Here is a 23,618-nt window from a genome sequence, read left to right on the forward strand (position 1 = left end):
ACACTTTTTGAGCGAGTGACCAAACACTTCCAGCTTCCTGCAGCAAACAAGAAAATAGTTTATTTTTTATTTTTTATGATTTTAAATAGGAAAGCTGTAAAACCTATTCCAATTGCTGATATATCCAGGAGGAATTATAATCCTAAAAAACCCTGTCATTCATATTCCTGCCTAAACAGCTAGTACATGTTCTCATCTAGGTCCAGACCACGGGCTGACAGTTCGCAGGTATAGCCACCAGATGTAGTCAGACATGGCCACATAAATAAAATGTTAGCCGAAGATTTCAATTAAAAAAAAAAAAAAAAAAAAAAAAGCTGCTGTAGGATGCTGAGATGTCAGCATAGATTGTGCTGTAGATAAAGCTTCAATAGGATTCCCACAACTGGCAGAGTCATATATATCTATTATTTTATAGTACCATGCGGACGCTCTGTTTGCCAAGCCTGTTGACGACTCCATGCAAGCAGTCAGGGCTGACTCTTGACCATGCACGATCTTTTGGGGCATTACAACTTTGAAAGAAACAATCTTTAGAGGGACCCAAGAAAGACATTTATCCTTTGATAAGTATCTGACTTAGCAACCCTCTCAGTAGCCCTTAGGCTAGCTTACCTACAGTGACAATGTTCTGGTGCTGATTACACCATCCAGTGAGAAGAAAAGTTCCAAAAATGTTGTCATCTATGGCAGAAAGTAGCATCGGACAAATAAGCCCTGGATCTCGTTGCATACAGATATATTACAATTCACCCAGATTCTGACCACTACTCCACCAAAACCTCATCATCTCCTTCGGAAGGAACGGCAAGCTTTACGGTCCCAAGGTTCTATAGAGAAAGGCCCACATTCTCAGCAAGGAATAGGCTTCTATTCTTCGTTTTGCCTCATAAACCAGAAAACAGAGGAGTGTACATCCATCATACACCTCCAGAAATTAACAAGTATTTCTGGAAACAATCCTTTTGTGTGGTCTCCTTCGGCACAGGATGTATACCTTTTGCATTTGCACCAAATTATCAGAGTTTTTCCATTTGGCATCAGATCAGCTTTTTCAGGAAGGTTTTCCTCAACTTCGACTGCTCCTTGGTAAAAGCACCAACGGCATTTCAAGGCCACAGCGGCTTGCCTAAAGTTGCTTCACAAGCGAAGTATCCTTGTGAATTATCAGATAATCAACTTCTCCATCATATAAGATACTGGTTGTTTAGCTTTTGGGCATCAACCCCTCCGCGATCTATAGGATCCCTCTTGTACGCTTGAAAATGAATGCCTTACAGGAGCAGCTACAAGAACAATAGATTCAATCAAACAAATCATTTGAGGGCCTGGTGAATTTTCACATAAGTATGATGGATGCTTTAGTTTGGTAGCCTCAGATTACAAATGCTTGACTGGAAAGCTGGGGCAGTCATCTACAGAACCTCTAATTCGAGGAAAGTGGTCTCAGCTCCAGAAGAGCATACATATCACTTACCTAGATCTCAAAGCCATCTGTTCAGTCTCCAAACTTTCCTGCCAATGTAGCAGAGTCTTCGGTGTTAGTTCGCAAGGAGAGTACTACCAGCATGCAGTACGTGAATAAACAAAGAGGCACAAGATCTTTAGCGTTGTCCAAGGAAGACAAAGAAATCTGGAGTTGGCTAATGACACACAGGATAACTCCTCGGCGCCGAACACATTCCCGGACTAGAAATCTCATAAGACATGCTAAACAAAACTGGAAACAGCCTCCAAGCAGGGGAATTTGATAATTCGGTTCTAAATGTGATGATCTTCTTCTGTGACAACCCGGCTTTACATCCCTTTGTAACAAACAAAACCTGCAAATGCCAGTTCTATGCAAGTTGGTATCCACATCCATTATCTTGAAAGAATGTCTTTCGACAGGTGGTCCAGGATCTATACTTATCTTTTTTTCCCCAGTACATTTAATACCAAAGATTCTCACCAAGAAGAAAGCAAAGCAGTGTTGTCTTGTCCTGATAGCCTTCAGGTTGCTAGCGCAACATTGGTTCGCTGAGCTTCTCCCTCTATCGGACTACAACCACATTCACCTACCAACATTCTGTAAACCTTTGACGATAAACTAAAGTCAAGCCCTTCATCCTGACCTGACTTCGCTCCTCTTATGCGCACAGCTCCTTAAATTCCATCAATTCAAAGATCTCAATATTCCCCTGGGCTGCAGGTGTATTCTCCAAGTCAAGGAGGAAGCCACGATAAAGACACGTAAACGTTAATGGAAACGTTTCTGCCTGTGGGGCCAGAAAATCAAACCTGCATTCTCTGATAGTGTAATCTGGCAAATACCTATCCTATCTCCTCTCACTAGCTCAGTCACAGTTGGTACATGTGTCAGTTAAGGTACAGCTTAGAGCAATATCAAAATATAGCTGTTCATCACATTTTCTCTTTCTACTCTTGCAGAATCATCAAACAGTTCACATAAGATTTATTCAGTGTTGTCCTACAGAAAGGGATGCTTCCTTGCACTGGAGAACTGCAGTTACAGGTGAGTAACTTATTTTCTTCTCCACAATTATGCCTCCTATCTCAGACAATTTGGAAATGGACTCTACTTACAACATTCACCTGTTATCGGAATATTCCAGAAACACAGCGATTTTGCAGACCTCAGCAGGATGCAGCACTGTGTCCATTAGTTTGATCTCCACCCCCAAGTTCCATGCTTTCACAGCTGGGGGGGTCCTTCAAATAGACCTCTTCGCAAATGCAGGTAACGCAAAGCACCCAGGTTTCCACCCCCACTATCGAAGGGCGATGTACTATGGATGAATTGGTCAGGGAGATTAGCCTACACTTTTCTCTCCTTCTTCCATTTCTGGTTCGAAAGTTCAGACAAACAGCTCTCACACTAATACTGGTGGCTTTCTCGTGGGCCCGACTGCACTGATTTACAACACTACTGGACCTCTCTGTAGTACCCTACGAGAGGCTCCCCAACAGGCTGGATCTTCTCACTCAGAATCATGGAGAAATCGGGTGCCCAGATCCCAAGGCTCTCAACCTGGTGTTTTGGCTCCCTAGGCCATAGAATTTGGGTACCTCAACCTACTGCCAGAATGTTTGGTAATTCTGAAGAAGCATGCAGGCCTGCCACGCGAGCATGCTACACAGCAGAATGGAATAGGTTTGTTGGTTAAATGTTTTCAGTGCTACTGTACAGAACATTGTCTGTTACCTGCTTCATTTGCAACTATCTGGGCTAGCATTCACCTCCATAAGGCTACATCTCGCCGTACTAGCTGCTTATCTACAGTATAGGCAACACATTTCTTTATCCAAAATACCAGTCATTAAAGCCTTCCTCCTGAACCTTTGTGGAATCTTTATATTGTTCTTACACGACTCATGGGCCCTCCATTCGAGCCCCCTGCAATATCTTACTTGAAAGGTGGTATTTTTAATTGCTATCACCTCCCTGAGACATATTAGTGGGCTCCAGGCATTAACTTTGGAAGAACCTTTCTTCTAGCTGCACAAAGATAGGGTCGTTCTCTGCACCAAACCTAAATTCTTACCAAATGTTGTGTGTAAATTTCATCTTAATCAGTTGCAGTAATGGCTTCCCACACATTAGTGTCAAAAGAGCCTTTATGTTCTACATTGATAGAGCTAAAACCTTTAGAAACTCTAGCAACTATTTGTTTTTTCACCACCTCATAACGGAAATCCTATATCAAAATCATGTATTGCTAGATTGGTAGTTAGGTGTATCCACATGTGCTATGCTACACACTGTTAGGAAGAAAGAAGCATCCATGGCTCTCCTAGGAAACATTCCAATAGTGGATAAATGCAAAGCGGCTACTTGGTCTACACCACACACTTTCACTAAACATTATTGTGTGGATGGTTTAGCACACTAGCAAGCTAATGTAGGTCAGGCATTGCTACATACACTTTTTCAGTCAACTGCAGCACCCAAATGCTAGTCTTTGCTTCTGAGGAGGACTGCCTTACAGTCTGCCAAGCATGTAAATCTACAGCCACACATGCCTCGAACAAAAAATGTTACTTGCCCTGTAAGCATCTGTTCATGACATGTAGTGCTGTAGATTCATATGCGCCCACCCTCCTCCCTGGACACCTGTGACTGTTGCAGTTTACTTTACATACACATGGACAACTTTCCTTACACTTATTTTACACTCCATTCTCACCTGCCTATGGGAAACAATCTAACAGTGGAGTCAATGTCCATGCACATTATCACCAAGAGGAGTAGCCACTCCACTTCATGACTCAAACGTATTTGAAGAAAACTTTCACACATCCGGACCCAACACTAGATGGCAGAATTATGCAAAGGATGTGAATCTACAGCACTTGATGCCACAAAGAGATGCTTACAGGGCAAGTAACATTTTCATTTTACACTGCTATAGTCTGGCTACAGTGGTCGGCATAAAGCCATGTTTTACATAGAGTAGCAAATGATTCAATAGGTGCTGCAGTCCACTAATGGCATTTAACTTACATGCCCTGGTTACGTTTTGTGCCATATACTAGGGACTTACAGGTGAGTTAAATATGTACACCAATTTGACCATGTTTGAAGGGGGAGCACAGGCACATTACTACTGCCTAGCAAAAATAAAAAAATCCATGGTGATCGTACAGGAAAGATGGATTTTCTACACATGCACTGTGGGACAAGGTGAGCATCTTCTAGCCCCCAGTCCCATACTACCTTTGATCCAATCTCTACCAGACAGATAGATCAGGGTGATCAAGACGTGGCAAAGTAAATCATTAGATAGGGTCTGGACAGTATTGACTTCCATACCACGCATGGATACAATCAACAGGTTCTCCAGCAATGTCCAACAGTCCCTTTTCGTCATACATGCCATTTGATGGTGCCTGTCTCTTTGGAGACAAGACAGACTCTGAAGTAGAGTGCTTCAAAGAAAGAAGGCCTTGCACTACCCATACAGCAGTTTCCCCAATAATCTCTCCTTTTGAGGCTTGAGGGTTGCAGTAGAGGTCATAGCAAACCTTACCTCGAAAGGACTAGGTCTGTGACTGCGGAGGCAGAATTCAGAGATCCTGCTGATAGCGTTCAGGTCTGCAGAGGCAAAAAACTACTGATTCCCACACCCCATCCTCCATACTCAGCATTGCTGCAAAAATTAACTAGCTATCAGACAGTGTCCAACATCAAAATAAGCGACACCAAATCCGGGGCAATGTTACTCAATGCACTCACTGACAGAAAAAGAAAACTGAATACTTTTGCCAGTTACCTGACCCGGCAAAGTAATGACTTTACCTCAGTACAACAGCTCCTTCCACCACCCAAATGTTTGTGCTTAATTACCCCCACTATTGAATTAACTGAAGCAAGGCAGAGATGGCTCATGAGTCATTTCTCCTGGAGAGGCAAAGTAGCCACAGTGCAAATGTCAGTTCTCCCACAACAAGTTTCAGGCCATACCACTCATAATAGCCCTCTAATTTACTTGACTATTCCAGTTTGTAATCAACAATTTCATATGGTGCTGTAAGGAACCTATAATTGCTAGTAGATTTTTGGTGGATACTTCTATCTGCAGATCCTTTCCTTTAGAATATACCCTGGGGCCAGACTGGATTTTTAACAGTATAGCTCATGCGTGCAAGTAGATGGTGCTGTGCGTCTTGGCATTGACTTTGTTCTTCCCTAGAATGGACGATGGCGCCGCATAGAAGTGCCACTCCTGCATGTCGACATCTGTGTTTTCTGCACATTCATGCACAGATTCAGGGCTGGTTGCCAACTATTTCCTCGTCAGTTGACAACACATTTACTCAAAATATTGTTTTTACTTGTGTGTGAGGGAATTCTCTCCCCTCTGAAAACTACAGGGTTGAGGCTTTGTAGGGACTATTGCAAACAGATGTCTGTGAACCAACAACCCCCCCACCCCCTCCCTTCACCCCCACCTCCTCAACCCCACCTCTGGGGGGTGCTTCTAGTGTCTGCATTCAGGGCACAACTGAGTCCTGGGAGGAAAGAGCCTTTAAGAACCCAAAGGTGATTTGGGATCATGAAGCAAAGCTTTATGTCCCTGAACGCCCAAAGAAGACATGGGAATCCTGTTTGAAGTTACGGGCTTGGACCAGTTCCTGCTCTTGGGGTCTTTCCTACGCTATGTCTTCATGGTCCAAGTCTTCCGGTTAGTAAAAGTGGAAGCACAAGAAGGCTAAACGGGATTAGTCCTAGTTCCACCACTCTCTGCCTGAGAAGTCTTAAAGATGTCAGGGTGCCTCTCGATGTGGTTTTCGGTCTCCTACTGACGAATTTATTCTGCATCCAAGTTTCCGGGACCACTTGGATAATGCAACAAATTGAAGTCTAACTAAAAAGTCCATCTACCTAAAGAGGCCATATTGCACATCTTTGGCACCCTTCTGGCCCCCTTTGGCATACTTGCAGGCACCGACGATTCATACAAGCCTCCAGTCTACTCACTGCTCGCTGGTCTTCCTTCAGCGTGGTCTGCCCCTCGGGTTCTGCCTCTCAGGTTCTGTCCCTGGTTCCAAGCTGACACCAAAGCACACTTTCACTCCAGATCCAAAATTCACTTTGATCTCTTTTACATAGACTCCTGCTCAGACGGCACCAGGGGAGGATTCCGCCCCAGTTGTACTTTGACTCTGAGCCAAAGTCGTCTTGACCCTGACTGAGGTGTGTCCCCAAAGTCGTATCAGTGAACTAATTCCAAGTAGGTTCTAACACAACCATGCCTTTGCTACGAACCTGCACCCTGTGCTCCAACAACTTTCTGGTTCAGACTCTGATCATAGTCAGCTGTTTTTTGGAGATGAGAAGAGGTGGTGCATTCCTTTCCCCCACTTTGACCATTTATACATGGAGTTGCAGGAGGCCAGTGGTTTGTACACTTCCTCAGTGTAGTAAGCAGGCTCGTTATGGGGTATGTCAGTGACTAGATACACCGTGTAAAGAATCCAGGGGTTCCCCAATGAGTAGACCATGGCTTACTGTGTAATCTCAAAGTCCTCTTTTGGGAGGTAGTGTGCTTGAGCAGCCTTAGGCTTAACACAGAGGAGTGCAGGACATCCACAAATGCACACAATGGTCAGTAAATGAGACATACGACTCAAAAAGGAGATGCACATCAATTTATAAAAATAGCAAGGATCTTTATATATGTTTACGCATTAGAGAAAACTCAATCAGGTAAGTATGTTTTTAAGTATAAAGTCTTTTCACTTTCAAAACTGGACACAGTGTAAATTCTGAGGTCTGCAATGTCCTCCTATTGGAGGAAGAACAAGTTCTGCAAACAGAGTACAGTGGCTTACAAGACCAATCTCCAGGAGCTAAGATGAGTATTGAGCAAGGTCCAAAGCAGCATCAACAGTACACCACCACCAACACGGGGGCAAAATAGTGTCAGGTGCCCAGTGCGTTTCAATGGAGATGGGTCACTGTGAAAAGAGGCTGCAGGCTCTGGCTAGGAAGCCAAGCAGGTCGAACGAACAGCAGGGCTCAGGCCTCATGAAGTTCCTTTGGTACTCTTCTCCACGGCTCAGGGGCAACAGGTGCAGAAGTGTCTTCAGGTGTTCAGGATGTCCTTGCAGGAGCAGTCGCAGTAGAGGCGGGCTGCAGGCATCATCGGGTTGTCCAGTAGGGATGAAACCACGATGGGCTTGGACTCTGAAGGGCTTGGGAATCTTGTAAACAGTGGTGGTCAACTTCAACTCTGGTCAGAGATGGCGGTTGCAGTGGTGACTTCAGTTATCCAGTATTGGATCTTTCATAAATTCACATGCTTGAATCATCCCCGTCGTCGAAGTGGGAGTCCCACGGTACATAAAATAGCAATAATTAACAAATAATTATTTTTTTCCCATAGGCTAAAATGGAGCCAGCAATTGCTCACATAGCCTCTCCATGTCCTTTTGTGAAAGGACCCAAACCTGCCTGCTGTCCAATCAGGCACCAGCACCCTCTAGAACCTTCTCCAGAGAAGCTTCCTTCCTCAGATTTTCTACCGCACATCATGTGAAGGGAGTCTCCCTGAGCTCTGCTCAGTTTTTTTCTTCTACTTCAGAACTTTTTCTCTCAAAAGAGTTGAAAATATGTCAGATTCTTCTAGAAAAGGCCTTTTCCTCCCTTGCAAGACCTGTGGAAAGAAAAGGCTCCATGTGGATGACCCACATAAAGACTGCTTGTATTGTTTCTACCCACAACACCAGGTTAAGGACTGCAAGATATGTCGCACCTTCTCCACAAAGACCATCAGAGACCTTGAGGGCAGTCTCCTGACATGGTTACAGGCTAAATCCTGTACTTCAGATGAGGAGAGTGGGTCAGAGAGGACACACAAAAGGTCCAAATCTGAGGACCTGGGCCACACAAAAAAATCCAGGAAGAGGCAGAAATCACATCATGGGAAGGGCTTACAGACTTCAGTCTCCTCTGAGCCTTCCTCTCCTCTTCAGAAGGAGGAGTCCTACCGTCTCTCTCCTTCTTCAGAGCCTTCTACTTCTGGAAAAGTGGCTCTAAAAATCAGATAGACGACAACACCGTCGACGACCGTGACGACGGTACCAACAACTACCGTTTCCACTACATCGTCGACGAGACCGTCGACTAATTTAACATCGACGGTAAGGGATCCTATCCCCTCAATCAAGCCCCTGTCGACGAGTATACCATCGACGACAAAAACATCGTCGTTTATAACACCGTCGACGACTGCCCCGTCAACTATGACGTCAGCGACGCCATTGTCATCGGCGGTTTCGCCATCGACGGAGACACCATCAAAGAAGTCCTAGTCGACGAGACCATCGTTGGCGAAACCATCGTCGACGAGACCATCATAGATGGAAAAATCTGTACCGTCCACGGCTACATCAACTTTCACGCCATCAACAGCACTGGTGCCTATTAGACAGATAGAGGCCACTCCTGCCTCTTCCAGGTCTCCAGATCTCCGAGCCATGGTCAGGATCACATCTCTACCCACACCGGACATTTATCCAATAGACACATCTCCAAACAAAGTGTCTACTTTAGTACCCAGTCCTCTTCTTGACTTGGTGGAATCTGACTAAGGTCCATTCGGAGATGCACACAGCCACTCGCAGCTCCATGTCAAGTACCAAGATGAGGATGACGAGGATGAGTATGACCAATACCAACCATACTACTCATCAGGAACAATATTACCAACCACGAGAGCCTCAACATAGAGATTCTGTACAGATGCCTTCCTCCTTAATCCAGGATTTACAATCTATGCTACAGGATTATAGGAGAAGGTTCCCACTGGCAGCAGAACATCAGCCACCAGCGCCAGTTTCTCTGGTGACACCAGTCAATGTCCCTCCTCCTCCAGCTACTCCAAGATTGACATCCCACTCGGTGTTAGCTGCACCCCCTAGAGACGAAGGTTCCACTTCAGGGGAAGAGGAAGAAGAGGAAGGAGAAATTTCCACAACATCCTACAGAGGAATGGTATGATTACTTGGCCCCCACTCCTTCTCCACCACCTCCTCGCCCCTCTGATTCTCCACCCGAGGACATAGGTGGTTTCCATAATCTTATGGACAGAGCCGCTGTATGTTTCCACCTTCCAACATCTGTCTCCCAGTCGGAATGTTTCCTACATGATTTTAAGGAGCAATCACGGAAGTCGGTACGGTCCATTCCGATTATTGATTTCATATGGAGCGAAGGTACAAAGATTATGCGAAACCCGGCTACGGTTCCTCCAGTTCTGCAAAAACTGGACAAGAAATACAAGGCAACCCAAGATTCTCCGGCATGCCTTACTGGCCATCCAAAGCCTGACCCAGTGATCTCACAGGCTGCTCAAAGGCGCTCCAAAAATCCATTGACGCCTATCTCTACTCCTCCAGACAAGGAAGGACGGAGATTGGACAATATAGGCAAAAGATTCTCCTCCATGTCGGCAATCACTGTCAGGGCAGCAAATTCTTTGGCAATTCTAGGTCGATATGACCGCCAAATGTGGTCCGACATGCAACCTTTCCTGGACCTCATCCCTGAAAGTAAACAAGCAGAGGCACGGAAGATCCTCCAAGAGGGCGAGCGTACGTCAGAAGAAATTATCGACTGCGCTCTTGACATAGCCTCTACTGGTTTTTGTCAACTAGCGGGTGCCGCGGTCTTACGACTGCAAGGTTGGCTCAAGGCCACATCTTTTAGGCCAGAAGTGCAGTCCCGAATCATAGACATGCCCTATGATGGCGAATCTCTATTTGGCAAACATGTAGATGACGCGCTCCAAGCCATCAAGACCGACACTGACACTGCCAAGTCCCTGGGTACCCTGCAGTATCGGAAACAGTCCTATCGGGGTGCTAGAGGAAGAGGTTTCACCTCATTTCAAGGTTCCTTCCACAGGCAATACCAGCAATCCCAGTACAGGCCTTCATACCACCAACAGTACAGGCAATCATCGACTGCTTCCTATACCAGACAAGGAGGTAAACGAAGACAGGGTTCGCAATCCAGGGATCAACCCAGAAAACAATGATCTTCTACAGGCACCGGCTATGCTCCCCCAATGCCCACAACATCAGCAAATAGGAGCAAATATTTCCAACTTCATCCAAGAGTGGAAGAAAATAACATCAGACAGATGGGTGCTGGATATAGTGACAAGAGGTCATACCCTGGAATTCACACAAAAGCCACCGCTTCATCCACCAACATCAGGCAGATCTCTCCATCTTCCTCTGCTTCAAGGGGAAGTATTCAACCTTCTTGCCAAAGGAGCTATAGAGGCAGTTCCTGTGCAACAACGGGGTCTCGGATTCTACTCTCGTTTTTTCCTCATAAGGAAGTAGTCAGGGGAGTGGCGTCCTATACTAGACCTCAGGAAACTCAACAAGTTCCTTCGGAAGCAATCTTTCCGGATGATCACACTGTCCGATATCTTGCACCTCCTGAATCCTGGAGATTTTATGACAACTCTAGATCTCCAGAACGCCTACTTCCACATACCAATACACCAAAAACATCGCAAATATCTCCGCTTTACAGTAGCCGGTGTCAATTATCAGTTCAGAGTCCTACCATTTGGTCTCAGATCAGCTCCAAGAATCTTCACGAAATGCCTTGCCCCGGTCGCAGCCTTCCTCAGAAGCAAGGGTTTCCAGGTGTTCCCATACCTGGACGACTGGCTCATAAAAGCTTCGTCATCTCTACTAGCTTCCAAAGCGACAAACGCCTGCCTAAAACTATTCCACAGTTTGGGTCTAACAGTGAACCTACAGAAGTCAGTCGTGCTTCCCTCATGCAGGAGAGTTTTCCTAGGAGCAGAATTAGACACTATCCAAAACAAGGCATATCTCACTCTAGCAAGGCAGCAGAAGCTGACCCACTTAGCTGTCAGAATCTACGCAAAAGAGTTTGTTTCAGTATGACTGTTCAAATCGCTCCTGGGCATGATTTCCTCAGCCATAGTCCTAGTACGGCTAGCAAGACTCAAGATGAGGCCGCTGCAAGAAGAACTGCAACTTCAATGGACCCAGTCGCAAGGATCCTTCGACGACTTAATAACTATCACACCCAAAATTTGGCAGGCGTTAGAATGGTGGTCTCACACCAACCACCTCTCCCAAGGTCTTACTTTTCTAGCACCAATAACCGACTTTGTCATCACCACGGACCCCTCCTTGGAAGGATGGGGAGGCCACTTACAGGACATGCGCATTCAAGGCAGATGGTCCGAGCTCCAAAAACAGATGCACATAAATCTGTTAGAGCTGAAAGCGATTCATCTCACGCTCAAAGCTTTTCTGCCACGCATCGCAGGATCATCAGTGTTAGTCAGAACGGACAACACAACAAGTATGTTTTACATCAACAAGCGGGGAGGAACAAGATCCCTCTCCCTCTCAAGAGAAGCTCAGTCTCTTTGGAACTGGCTCACACTGAACAACGTCTGCCTCAGGGCGGAGCACCTGGCTGGGGTCAACAACGCTCTAGCGGACTCTCTCCGCAGGACGGACGACAACTGCCACGAGTGGGAACTCAACCAGAACCTACTCGAGGGCATTTTCCAACGATGGGGTCGGCCGATCCTAGACTTGTTTGCCACCAATCTGAACGCCAAATGCCAGTTTTATGCCAGTCGATACCCACTCCCGGGGTTGTGGGGAAATGCTCTTTTGATGAGATGGTCCGGGATCTTTGCATATGCTTTTCTCCCCATTCAACTGATTCCCAGGCTCCTCAGGAAAATGAAGGCCGAATGCTGCAGGATCATTCTTATAGCCCCCAAGTGGCCCAGGCAGTACTGGTACACGGAGCTCCTACTCCGGTCAGTAGCCAATCCAGTCCGCCTGCCTTGCAACCACAATCTTCTAACGAAGAATCAGGGTCTCATCCTACATCCCGACCCAACTTCACTACAATTGCATGCTTGGCTTCTGAGTACAGAGAGTTTCACGATATGAACATTGATCATGAATGTAGACTTATATTATCTAAGGCACGAGCAGAGAGCACGAACAAGACATACAAACTCAAGTGGAAGAGATTCTGTGTTTGGTGCTCAGAATATTTTCACCCATTTCAAATTAACCCTGAGCAAATTATTTCTTACCTGCTCTCTCTCTCTCCAAAGCTGGTCTTTCCCATGCATCAGTCAAGATTCACCTAGCAGCTATAGCCTCTTACAGGCGATCGGCTGACATGCCATCTATCGGCTCATCCAGAGTCGCCAAACAGTTTATGAAAGTGCTTTTCCGCACTTTTCCTCCGGTGCGATTACCTCCGCCAGAGTGGCATCTTAATATTGTCCTTTCCCAGTTCATGAAAGCTCCTTTTGAGCCCATTAATAGGGCGGAGCTCAAGTACATCACTTGGAAAGTGGCAACCTTGCTCGCTCTCACCTCTACCAGGCGAGTCAGTGATATACAGGTGTTCACTACTAAGGAACCCTTCTTAGTTTTCTCTGAAGACTTCGTTATGCTCCGAACCAATCCCAAATACATCCCCAAGGTTCCATCTTCGTTCCACCTCAATGAACCTGTTATTCTACGAACTTTTTTTCCAAACCCTATTACGATCGCAGAGAATACTCTCCACTCTTTGGACATCAAACGATGCCTAAAATTTTATCTTCAAAGTACCAAACACATCAGAAAATCAGACCAACTCCTAGTATCTTATTCCCTTGGACGACAGGGAACAGGAGTAACCAAGGCCACTACAGCCCGATGGATTTCTTCGACAATCCAGTTTTGTCACACCAAGGCAGGAAGACCGTTGACTAGGCGCCCGAGAGCCCACTCAACAAGAGCAGTCTCCACATCGGCTGCTTTGTTTCAAGGTATTGCCCTTGATAAAATATGCCAGGCTGCGACATGGAAAACTACGCACTCCTTTACGCAGCACTATTTGGAGTCATCACAAAGAACCGACTCTCTAGTAGGACAAGCTGTTCTACGCCATCTCTTTCATTAAGGTGAGACCTTTCCTAGTTATAGACAAATGGTTTGAAATGCAAATAACCATGTTTTCTATTATGCTTCCATATGCATATGTAATGTGTATGTATTCATTTATATATATATGTTCGATGGCACGAGTAGCTGCAGATACACATGCTGTGCACATCCCGCCATCTGGTGTTGGGCTCGGAGTGTTACAAGTTGTTTTTCTTCGAAGAAGTCTTTTTTCGAGTCACGAGACCGAGGGACTCCTCCCATTTCGACTCCATTGCGCATGGGCGTCGACTCCATCTTAGATTGTTTTTTTTCCGCCATCGGGTTCGGACGTGTTCCTTTTCGCTCCGTGTTTTGGGTCGGAAAGTTAGTTAGAATCTCGTAAAAATCGTCGGTATTGTTTGCGTTCGGTATCGGGTTAGTTACAACAGATCGACACCGAATTAAGAAGAGCTCCGGTGGCCCTTCGGGGTTTTCTTCCATCCCCGTCGGGGCCTGGTCGGCCCAGCCACGTGTCTCTTCAAGGCTGATGGAACGGACCCCATTCCGCTTCTGTCCAAAATGCCATAACAAGTATCCATATACAGATCAACATCTGGTCTATAACTTGTGTTTGTCACCAGAACACAAGGAGGATACTTGTGAGGCCTGTCGAGAGTTTCGGTCCAGGAAGACACTCAGGGACCGAAGAGCAAGAAGACTGCAAATGGCGTCGGCGCCGACAGGACAAGAGCGTTTCGGGGAGGAGGAAGAAACCTTCTCCACCCAGGAGTCGGACTCTGAGGAGATCGATCCACAAGAAACGCCGAAAACCGTGAGTAAGACGTCGAAACCAAGAACTCACGAGAAAAGCGCTAAAGCCCAGGGGACGCCACTGCCAACAGGCCATGGCTTAACCCGAAAAGTAGGTGACCGTTCATCGGCACTGAAAAAGGGCGAGCTGGTGTCGAAGTCATCCGACTCCGGTCGAGATACCGGCACACAGCAATCTCGGGCCCGAGATAGTGGCTCAGAGAAGATTCGGCACCGAAATGGGTCGGCACTGAGAGAGCACGACGCCGAAAGTAAAAAAGGTTTCGTCGGAGCCGAAAAAAGCAGCAGAAAAGGTTTCGGTACCGAAATATCCGGCCTCGGAACCGAAAACAAGTTCCTACACTGAGGAACAAGGACTGTCCACACAAATGAAGACACATAGATTTGGACAGGAATTACAGGCAATAGAGCCAGATCACACACAAAGACGGCTCTTTATTCAAAAAGATACAGGGAAGATCAGCACTCTTCCTCCAGTCAAAATGAAACGCAAGCTTGCCTTCCAAGACAAAGAAAAACAGCCACACGCAAAGGTGGCTAAACAAGTAACACCGCCACCATCCCCACATCACTCTCCGAAACCATCACCGGTAGCCACTCCACCAATGATGCAATCCCCAACTCATACAGGAATGAGTCAAGATGACCCTGACGCATGGGACCTTTATGACGCACCAGTGTCAGATAATAGTCCAGAATGCTATCCAGTTAAACCATCGCCACCAGAGGATAGTACAGGCTACGCACAGGTGGTGTCAAGAGCAGCTGCATTTCATAATGTCAGCCTTCATTCAGAGCCCATTGAAGACGACTTTCTTTTTAATACACTGTTGTCCACACACAGCCAATATCAGAGTCTTCCTATGCTACCCGGAATGCTAAAACACTCCAAACAAGTGTTTGAGGAGCCTGTTAAAGGGAGAGCCATTACTCCAAGAGTAGATAAAAAATATAAACCGCCACCAACAGACCCAGTGTACATTACACAACAGCTAACACCAGACTCTGTTGTAGTGGGAGCAGCGCGCAAAAGAGCCAACTCTCATACTTCAGGAGATGCACCACCTCCAGATAAAGAAAGTCGAAAATTCGATGCTGCAGGCAAAAGGGTGGCGGCACAGGCAGCAAACCAGTGGCGTATTGCAAATTCGCAAGCTTTGCTAGCCAGATATGATAGGGCCCATTGGGATGAGATGCAACACCTTATTGAACATTTACCCAAGGAGTTCCAAAAAAGAGCACAGCAAGTAGTAGAAGGACAGGGTATCTCCAATAATCAGATACGGTCAGCAATGGATGCTGCAGACACAGCTGCTAGAACTGTCAACACAGCTGTAACAATAAGGAGACATGCATGGCTGCGTACATCAGGATTTAAACCAGAGATACAGCAAGCTGTGCTGAATATGCCATTCAACGGACAGCAGTTGTTTGGGCTGGAGGTGGACACTGCGATCGAAAAACTTAGACACTGACACGGCCAAAGCCATGGGCGCACTCTACTCCCCACAGAGCAGAGGCACATTTCGAAAGACACAATTTTGAGGGCAAACCACAGAAGCCACAACCTCACAAACAAAGCCCACTTACCAGAGCCAGTATCAGCGGGGAAGTTTTCGGGGACAATATAGAGGGGGACAATTTCAAAGGAATAGAGGAAAGTTCCAAAGTCCCAAAACTCCTCCAAACAAGCAGTGACTTCAATGTCACAAATCCCCAACACATAACACCTGTGGGGGGGAGACTAACCAAGTTTTACAAACATTGGGAGGAAATAACAACAGACACTTGGGTCTTAGCAATTATCCAGCATGGTTAATGCATAGAATTTCTCAAATTCCCTCCAAACGTCCCACCGAAAACACACAATATGTCAAAACAACATATAGATCTTCTAGGACTAGAAGTTCAGGCATTGCTACAAAAAGAAGCAATAGAGTTAGTACCAAAACAACAAATAAACACAGGAGTTTACTCCCTGTACTTTCTGATACACAAAAAGACAAGAGTCTGAGACCTATACTAGATCTCAGAACATTAAATGCCTACATCAAATCAGATCACTTTCACATGGTTACATTACAAGACGTAATCCCACTGCTCAAACAACAAGACTACATGACAACACTAGACCTAAAGGATGCATATTTCCATATACCAATACATCCTTCACACAGAAAGTACCTAAGGTTTGTATTCCAAGGGATACATTACCAATTCAAAGTGTTGCCATTCGGAATAACAACTGCACCAAGAGTTTTTACAAACTGCCTAGCAGTAGTAGCTGCACATATCAGAAGGCAGCAAATACATGTGTTCCCGTACCTAGACGATTGGTTAATCAAAACCAACACGCTAAGACGGTGTTCACAACACACAAAATATGTCATAGAAATCCTCCACAAACTAGGTTTCTCAATCAATTACACAGTGTCGCACCTTCTGCCGTGTCAAACACAGCAATACTTAGGAGCAACAATCAACACAGCAAAAGGGATTGCCACTACAAGTCCACAAAGAGTTCACACATTTCACAATGTGATACAGACCATGTATCCAAATCAAAAGATACAAGTCAAACTGGTGATGAAACTACTAAGCATGATGGCTTCATGCATAGCCATTGTCCCAAACGCAAGGTTGCACATGCGGCCCTTACAACAGTGCCTAGCATCACAATGGTCACAAGCACAGGGTCAGCTTCTAGATCTGGTGTTGATAGACCGCCAAACATGCATCTCGCTTCAATGGTGGAACAGTATAAATTTAAACCAAGGGCGCCCTTTCCAAGACCCAGTGCCACAATACTTAATAACAGATGCTTCCATGATAGGGTGGGGAGCACACCTCAATCAACACAGCATCCAAGGACAATGGGACATACAGCAAAAACAATTTCACATAAATCACTTAGAACTGTTAGCGGTATTTCTAGCGCTCAAAGCATTTCAACCCATAATAAGACACAAACACATTCTTGTCAAAACAGACAACATGACAACAATGTATTACCTAAACAAACAGGGAGGCACACACTCGACACAGTTGTGTCTCCTAACACAGAAAATATGGCATTGGGCGATTCACAACCACATTCGCCTAATAGCACAATTTATTCCAGGAATTCAGAACCAGTTAGCAGACAATCTCTCTCGGGATCACCAACAGATCCACGAATGGGAGATTCACCCCCAATACTTAACACTTACTTCCAAATGTGGGGAACACCACAAATAGTTCTATTTGCAACAAAAGAAAACTCAAAATGCCAAAACTTCGCATCCAGGTACCCACAAGATCAGTCTCAGGGCAATGCGTTATGGATGAGCTGGTCAGAGATATTTGCTTACGCTTTTCCCCCTCTCCCACTCCTTCCATATCTAGTAAACAAATTGAGTCAAAACAAACTCAAACTCATACTAATAGCACCGACATGGGCAAGACAACCTTGGTACACAACACTACTAGACCTCTCAGTAGTACCTCATGTCAAACTACCAAACAGACCAGATCTGTTAACACAACACAAACAACAGATCAGACATCCAAATCCAGCATCGCTGAATCTAGCAATTTGGCTCCTGAAATCCTAGAATTCGGACACTTAGACCTCACACAAGAATGTATGGAGGTCATAAGACAAGCTAGGAAACCTACCACTAGACACTGCTATGCAAATAAGTGGAAAAGATTTGTTTATTGCTGCCATAATAATCAAATTCAACCATTACACTCATCTGCCAAAGATATAGTAGGATACTTACTACAATTGCAAAAGTCAAAGCTAGCTTTCTCTTCAATAAAGATACATCTGACCGCAATTTCAGCCTACCTGCAAATTACACACTCAACTTCATTATTTAGGATACCAGTCATAAAAGCATTTATGGAAGGCCTAAAGAGAATTATACCACCACGAACACCACCAGTTCCTTCATGGAACCTCAACATTGTCTTAACACGACTCATGGGTCCACTTTTTGAGCCCATGCACTCTTGTGAAATGCAATATTTAACATGGAAAGTTGCATTTTTGATTGCCATCACATCTCTAAGAAGAGTGAGGGAAAATCAAGCATTTACCATACAAGAACCATTTATTCAAATACACAAGCATAAAGTAGTTCTACAGACAAATTCAAAATTTTTACCAAAAGTGATCTCACCGTTCCACTTGAATCAAACGGTAGAATTACCAGTGTTCTTCCCACAGCCAGATTCTGTAGCTGAAAGAGCACTGCGCATACATTAGACATCAAAAGAGCACTAATGTACTACATTGACAGAACAAAACTAATTCGAAAAACAAAACAACTATTTATTGCTTTCCAAAAACCTCATACAGGGAATCCAATTTCTAAACAAGGCATTGCTAGATGGATAGTTAAGTGTATTCAAACCTGCTATCTTAAAGCAAAGAGAGAGCTGCCTATTACACCAAAGGCACACTCAACCAGAAAGAAAGGTGCTACCATGGCCTTTCTAGGAAATATTCCAATGAACGAAATATGTAAGGCAGCAACATGGTCTACGCCTCATACATTTACCAAACACTACTGTGTAGATGTGTTAACGGCACAACAAGCCACAGTAGGTCAAGCTGTACTACGAACATTATTTCAAACAACTTCAACTCCTACAGGCTGAACCACCGCTTTTGGGGAGATAACTGCTTACTAGTCTATGCACAGCATGTGTATCTGCAGCTACACATGCCATCGAACGGAAAATGTCACTTACCCAGTGTACATCTGTTCGTGGCATTAGTCGCTGCAGATTCACATGCGCCCACCCGCCTCCCCGGGAGCCTGTAGCCGTTTAGAAGTTGATCTTGAACATTTGTAAATTTATAAATATATTACTTTAAACTTTATTATGTACATACGTATTCACTCCATTGCATGGGCACTATTACTAGCATACACAACTCCTACCTCACCCTCTGCGGGGAAAACAATCTAAGATGGAGTCGACGCCCATGCGCAATGGAGTCGAAATGGGAGGAGTCCCTCGGTCTCGTGACTCGAAAAAAGACTTCTTCGAAGAAAAACAACTTGTAACACTCCGAGCCCAACACCAGATGGCGGGATGTGCACAGCATGTGAATCTGCAGCGACTAATGCCACGAACAGATGTACACTGGGTAAGTGACATTTTCCATATATATATTTATATCGGCATTTACAGCATGAATTTCAGTATATGTGTACATGTACTTAAAAATATCTATATTCCTTCGAAGCTCACGATGAGAAATGTAGGAGTTAACTATTTATATTGGAGATAGAAGGTCTTCATGCTCGCACCCTCCATCCACGTTGGATACAATGTTTATCAACCATACTGCTGTCTATTCAGATTCAAGCATGTGAATTTATGAAAGATCCAATACTGGATAAGAAAACAAGTTACCTGTAACTACAGTTATCCAGTATTGGTATCTTTCATAAATTCACATGCGACCCACCCTCCTCCCCTTTGATGCTCGCATTTCCTCTCAGGTTATAATTTTTCACTCTCATGCTGGAAAATCTGAGGAAGGGAGCTTCTCTGGAGAAGGTTCTAGAGGGTGCTGGTGCCTGATTGGACAGCAGGCAGGTTTGGGTCCTTTCACAAAAGGACATGGATAGGCTGTGTGAGCAATTGCTGGCTCCATTATAGCCTATGGCAAAAATGAAATTATTTGTTAATTATTGCTATTTTATGTACCGTGGGACTCCCACTTCGACGACGGGGATGATTCAAGCATGTGAATTTATGAAAGATACCAATACTGGATAACTGTAGTTACAGGTAAGTATCTTGTTTTCTTGTCTGGTTTTGGCAGTTCCAGAGGCTTCAAAATAATTTCTTTGGAGTTTACTGGAGAATAGGTCTGCTGTTTACAGGAGGTCTTGAGTCTTTTTCAAAGGCAGACAGTCCTCCCGGGTTTCTGGAGACAGCTGCTGGACAAGTCGACTTAGGTGCAGGTTTCGACAAGGGATACAGACAGGCTGGCGGGGTTGGTACCAGGTCAGCTGCTTCTTTTCTCCTCTTCTGCTTTCACAGCTCTTTTCAGGGTCCTTTGGCTTTTTAGGTAGTCATTATCTGATTACAGGGACTCCCCATAATATTGAATTTAGGGGCATTTCGGAGAGTGAGGAGTAGTAGCAAATGGGCTACTTACCCTTGGAGTCCCTACACCCCCTATATGACCACTTCTTGTGGGAAGTATACATAACCCTGTCCCAGAGTTCCTAAATCTGCCAACACCAAGATGGCAGATTCTGAAATATTGTGTCCACATCATGCAGCTCCTCTTAGGAATGGAACTGACCTGAAGGGTAGACACCCATCTTTTGCATACAATATTTCCCACCTGTCCAGGTGCTTATTGGGCCCTAGACACAGCAGTAGCATATCTGCTCTTGCTGATATGTCCTCATGTTTAATATAATGCACCTTGCTTTAGGGCTGTCAGGCCTCCTGTAGGGTTGATTTACATATTTTGCATGCAGTGTTAGGGGACATGGCAGACAAGGATGTTTGACACGTCTATTTTCACTTTTGTCTGCACCAAGACATGCAGCCTGGCTTGTTGCTTGGTGAGGAGTCCCTTCAGGTGGCACAATTCGTGCTGCAGCCCTCAGGGACCCTCTTTAATACCCCAGGTGCTAGGTACCAGGTGTGCCATTTACTAGGGACTTAGATGGTTCTAAAGATAGTGCCATTTGAGAGAAACAAATTTACAATTTAGGGTAAGAGATCTGGCACTGGGGACCTGGCTAGCAGGAACCCAGCGCACTTTCAGTTGAAATCACTTCAGATACCAGACAAAAAATGGAAAGTAACCATGACAAAAAGAGGCACTTTCCTAGACTCAGACATAGGTCCTCATTACGAGTCTGGCGGTTTTGAGACCGCCAGACTCGCCGTGGTTTCTGGAGCTATACTAAATGTAAGGAATATGCTGTTAGGGTATCCACTGGAAAGAGTGTTACAGAAGGTAACCTGTTTTCATCCCTGGAGGGAAAAAAATGTGTAGCCTCTCTGAGTTTTCTTTTTAATGTTTAACTGTGCGAGTTTCGAAGTAAAAACATAAAAGCATGCCTTTTTGATAAACATGTTTCTTAAATGTTTTCTCTTTGTAAGATGTTTCAGTGTTTATACATACAACATAGATTCCCAAGAGGGTGAACCACTGTTAAAGATATGTAACTGTTCCTTCTAAATATAACACACCTGGGTCCACAAAATGTTTGAGAGGACAGTTTAATCGGCTGTGAAGAGCCATAGATTTTTGCCCCAGCGGCCAATAGAAATGTACAGATCTAACCTAATTCCATGGACCCTATTCTCAAAATCCTTTGTGGGATGTGATATTCCTAGCACTGGTGAAATGTAGGTTCAATGTGTCATGATGGAACTGCACTTTGGGAGATAGGTGGGGGAGCCCTGTTCAGCACACATGTACTGCAGATCAGGATTGAGGTTCACTGCCGGAGTTTTGTGTGTTCCAGCATTGAATTAGCAAGGGGTATTGCAGAACAGTTTAATAGCTCAATTCACATGCTCTTTACAGCAACCACGGAGTAAAGGATAATGCTACTATTATTTGGGGATTGCGTGTTCTGAGGAAGCCTGGGTTTGCATGCAAGTAGAAATCCTGAAGCTGCACTTCAGGAGGCGTCTCAGTAGGAATACTATTGGGGTTGGGAGGTTATCTTTATGGCCCATATTAAGTGGAACCTTGGTTCAAGCCTCTAACCCATTCCTGCTTCTCTTTTAGGGATGGAGGTCTGAAGAGGGAAAAAGTGAAGGAGGTTTTCAAGGAGGAGCAGCAGAAACTCTATAGCAAAATGATCACTGGAAGCCACGAAGACCGCAGCCGTTCCTGATTCAGGGAAACACTGATGCCCTGCCTCTACCCAGCCTACAGGAAGCCCCCAGTAGTACCGCCTGATGGAGAGCGAGTTCTCTGATATCAGTCACTGCCCCCTTCTGAGTTGCAGAAACTGCTCTGGGGAGTCCACCTGTATCAATTCTTGCCACAATAAAGCCCTTTGCTGGATCATACATGCCATGTCCCCAGTGCTGGTACGGGGACTGCAAGGGCAGGATGCTGCCATTCATTTACAGTGCTTTAGGGAGGCTGTTTGGAACTCCCTATACATGGACAACTCTTGTGGAGTAACACCTGCTCTCTGTAGACCTAGATATATGCATAGAAAGCCTGGAGCAGTGTATGTACTTGAAATATCTTGTGGAGAAAGACTGGAACTTTGTGTACACTAAGCTGTTTGTGGAGAAAGACCTAAGCTAAATGTGCACAAATCTCTATGTGGGGAAAGGACCTGAGCTTTGTGAGGTGATGCTGGAGTTCTGTGTGCAACTGAGCTTTTGGTAAGTATCACATGAGCTCTTCAAATGGTAATCTTGAGGACAGAGAATGGAGCTGTGTGTATACACTGACATTAGGGGATTGGGTCATCTTGTTTACACATTGCTTGTGATTTTGGGCCTTGGTATTGTGCACACTGACTGTCTTGTATAATTTGGGCTGGAGCTTTAGTACACTCAGCTTGCTTAGATGTAGCTGAAAATGGATTAGGTCAAAGCTGTATTTACACAGCTTCCTGTGGAGTGAGCCACAATCTGGTGTGAGTCCCAGAATGTGCACACAGTGGGGCTAGGTTCTGTGTGCATCACTGCCTCTGCTGGGAGTCTGGAACGCTGTCTATGCACATACTGCCTGCAGCTGCAGAGCAGGGTAGGATCATGCCTTTCAGGGATTACAGCTTTAATTGGGTGGCACTCGGTAAGATTTATTCTATTCTCAGAAAAGCGGATGAGGAACATTTGCCATGTGTGGAGTGCACCCTCCTGTGGAGCCTTGTTACTTTTACAGCAAAGAAGCATCATAAGGGGACATGTTACAGACTTAGGAAATTAAACGCACAACCACCCACGAGTTGCCCCCTCTCTCCAATTCTGCGTGTCTTCTGCATGGTCTGTGTTCAATTTTATAATGTAAGGGAACACATAATAAATGCAAATGTTAACTATCTTTGGCGTTGCCCCGCCTCTGTGTTTGTGTAAGGTCAAATATTTGTATACTGGCTGCAAACCAAAGAATTAGTAGCTTGATATGGGATTACATACTAGAACGTACTATTCTAAGCTTAAAGCATTTTATCTGCTTGTTATATCTAACATACAAACTTTAAAACCTACATGCGAGCACTTGGCCTTGACGTAGCTACTACGAGGACTCATTTATATCAAGTTGTCATCCAAAATTCTTCAACCTAACCTTAAAGTCCCTACTTTCTGCACCTCACACTATTTCTCATTCTGGTCTC

The 23,618-nt window shown here is 45.0% G+C and overlaps 1 protein-coding gene across 2 annotated transcripts in view; it reads left to right on the top strand.

Moving 5' to 3' along the window:
* Window positions 1-23,323, top strand: part of GPAT4 (glycerol-3-phosphate acyltransferase 4) — a 166,585-nt gene extending 143,262 nt beyond the window's left edge. For both annotated transcript variants that reach the window (XM_069214077.1, XM_069214076.1), the window contains one exon: window positions 22,046-23,323. In XM_069214077.1, the coding sequence (XP_069070178.1) occupies window positions 22,046-22,154 (109 nt within the window). In that variant the 3' untranslated portion in view covers window positions 22,155-23,323. The remainder of the gene's footprint in view (window positions 1-22,045) is intronic.
* Window positions 23,324-23,618: the final 295 nt, after the last annotated feature.

The sequence above is a fragment of the Pleurodeles waltl genome, chromosome 11 (genome assembly GCF_031143425.1).
Source record: "Pleurodeles waltl isolate 20211129_DDA chromosome 11, aPleWal1.hap1.20221129, whole genome shotgun sequence".
Classification (NCBI taxonomy): Eukaryota; Metazoa; Chordata; class Amphibia; order Caudata; family Salamandridae; genus Pleurodeles; species Pleurodeles waltl.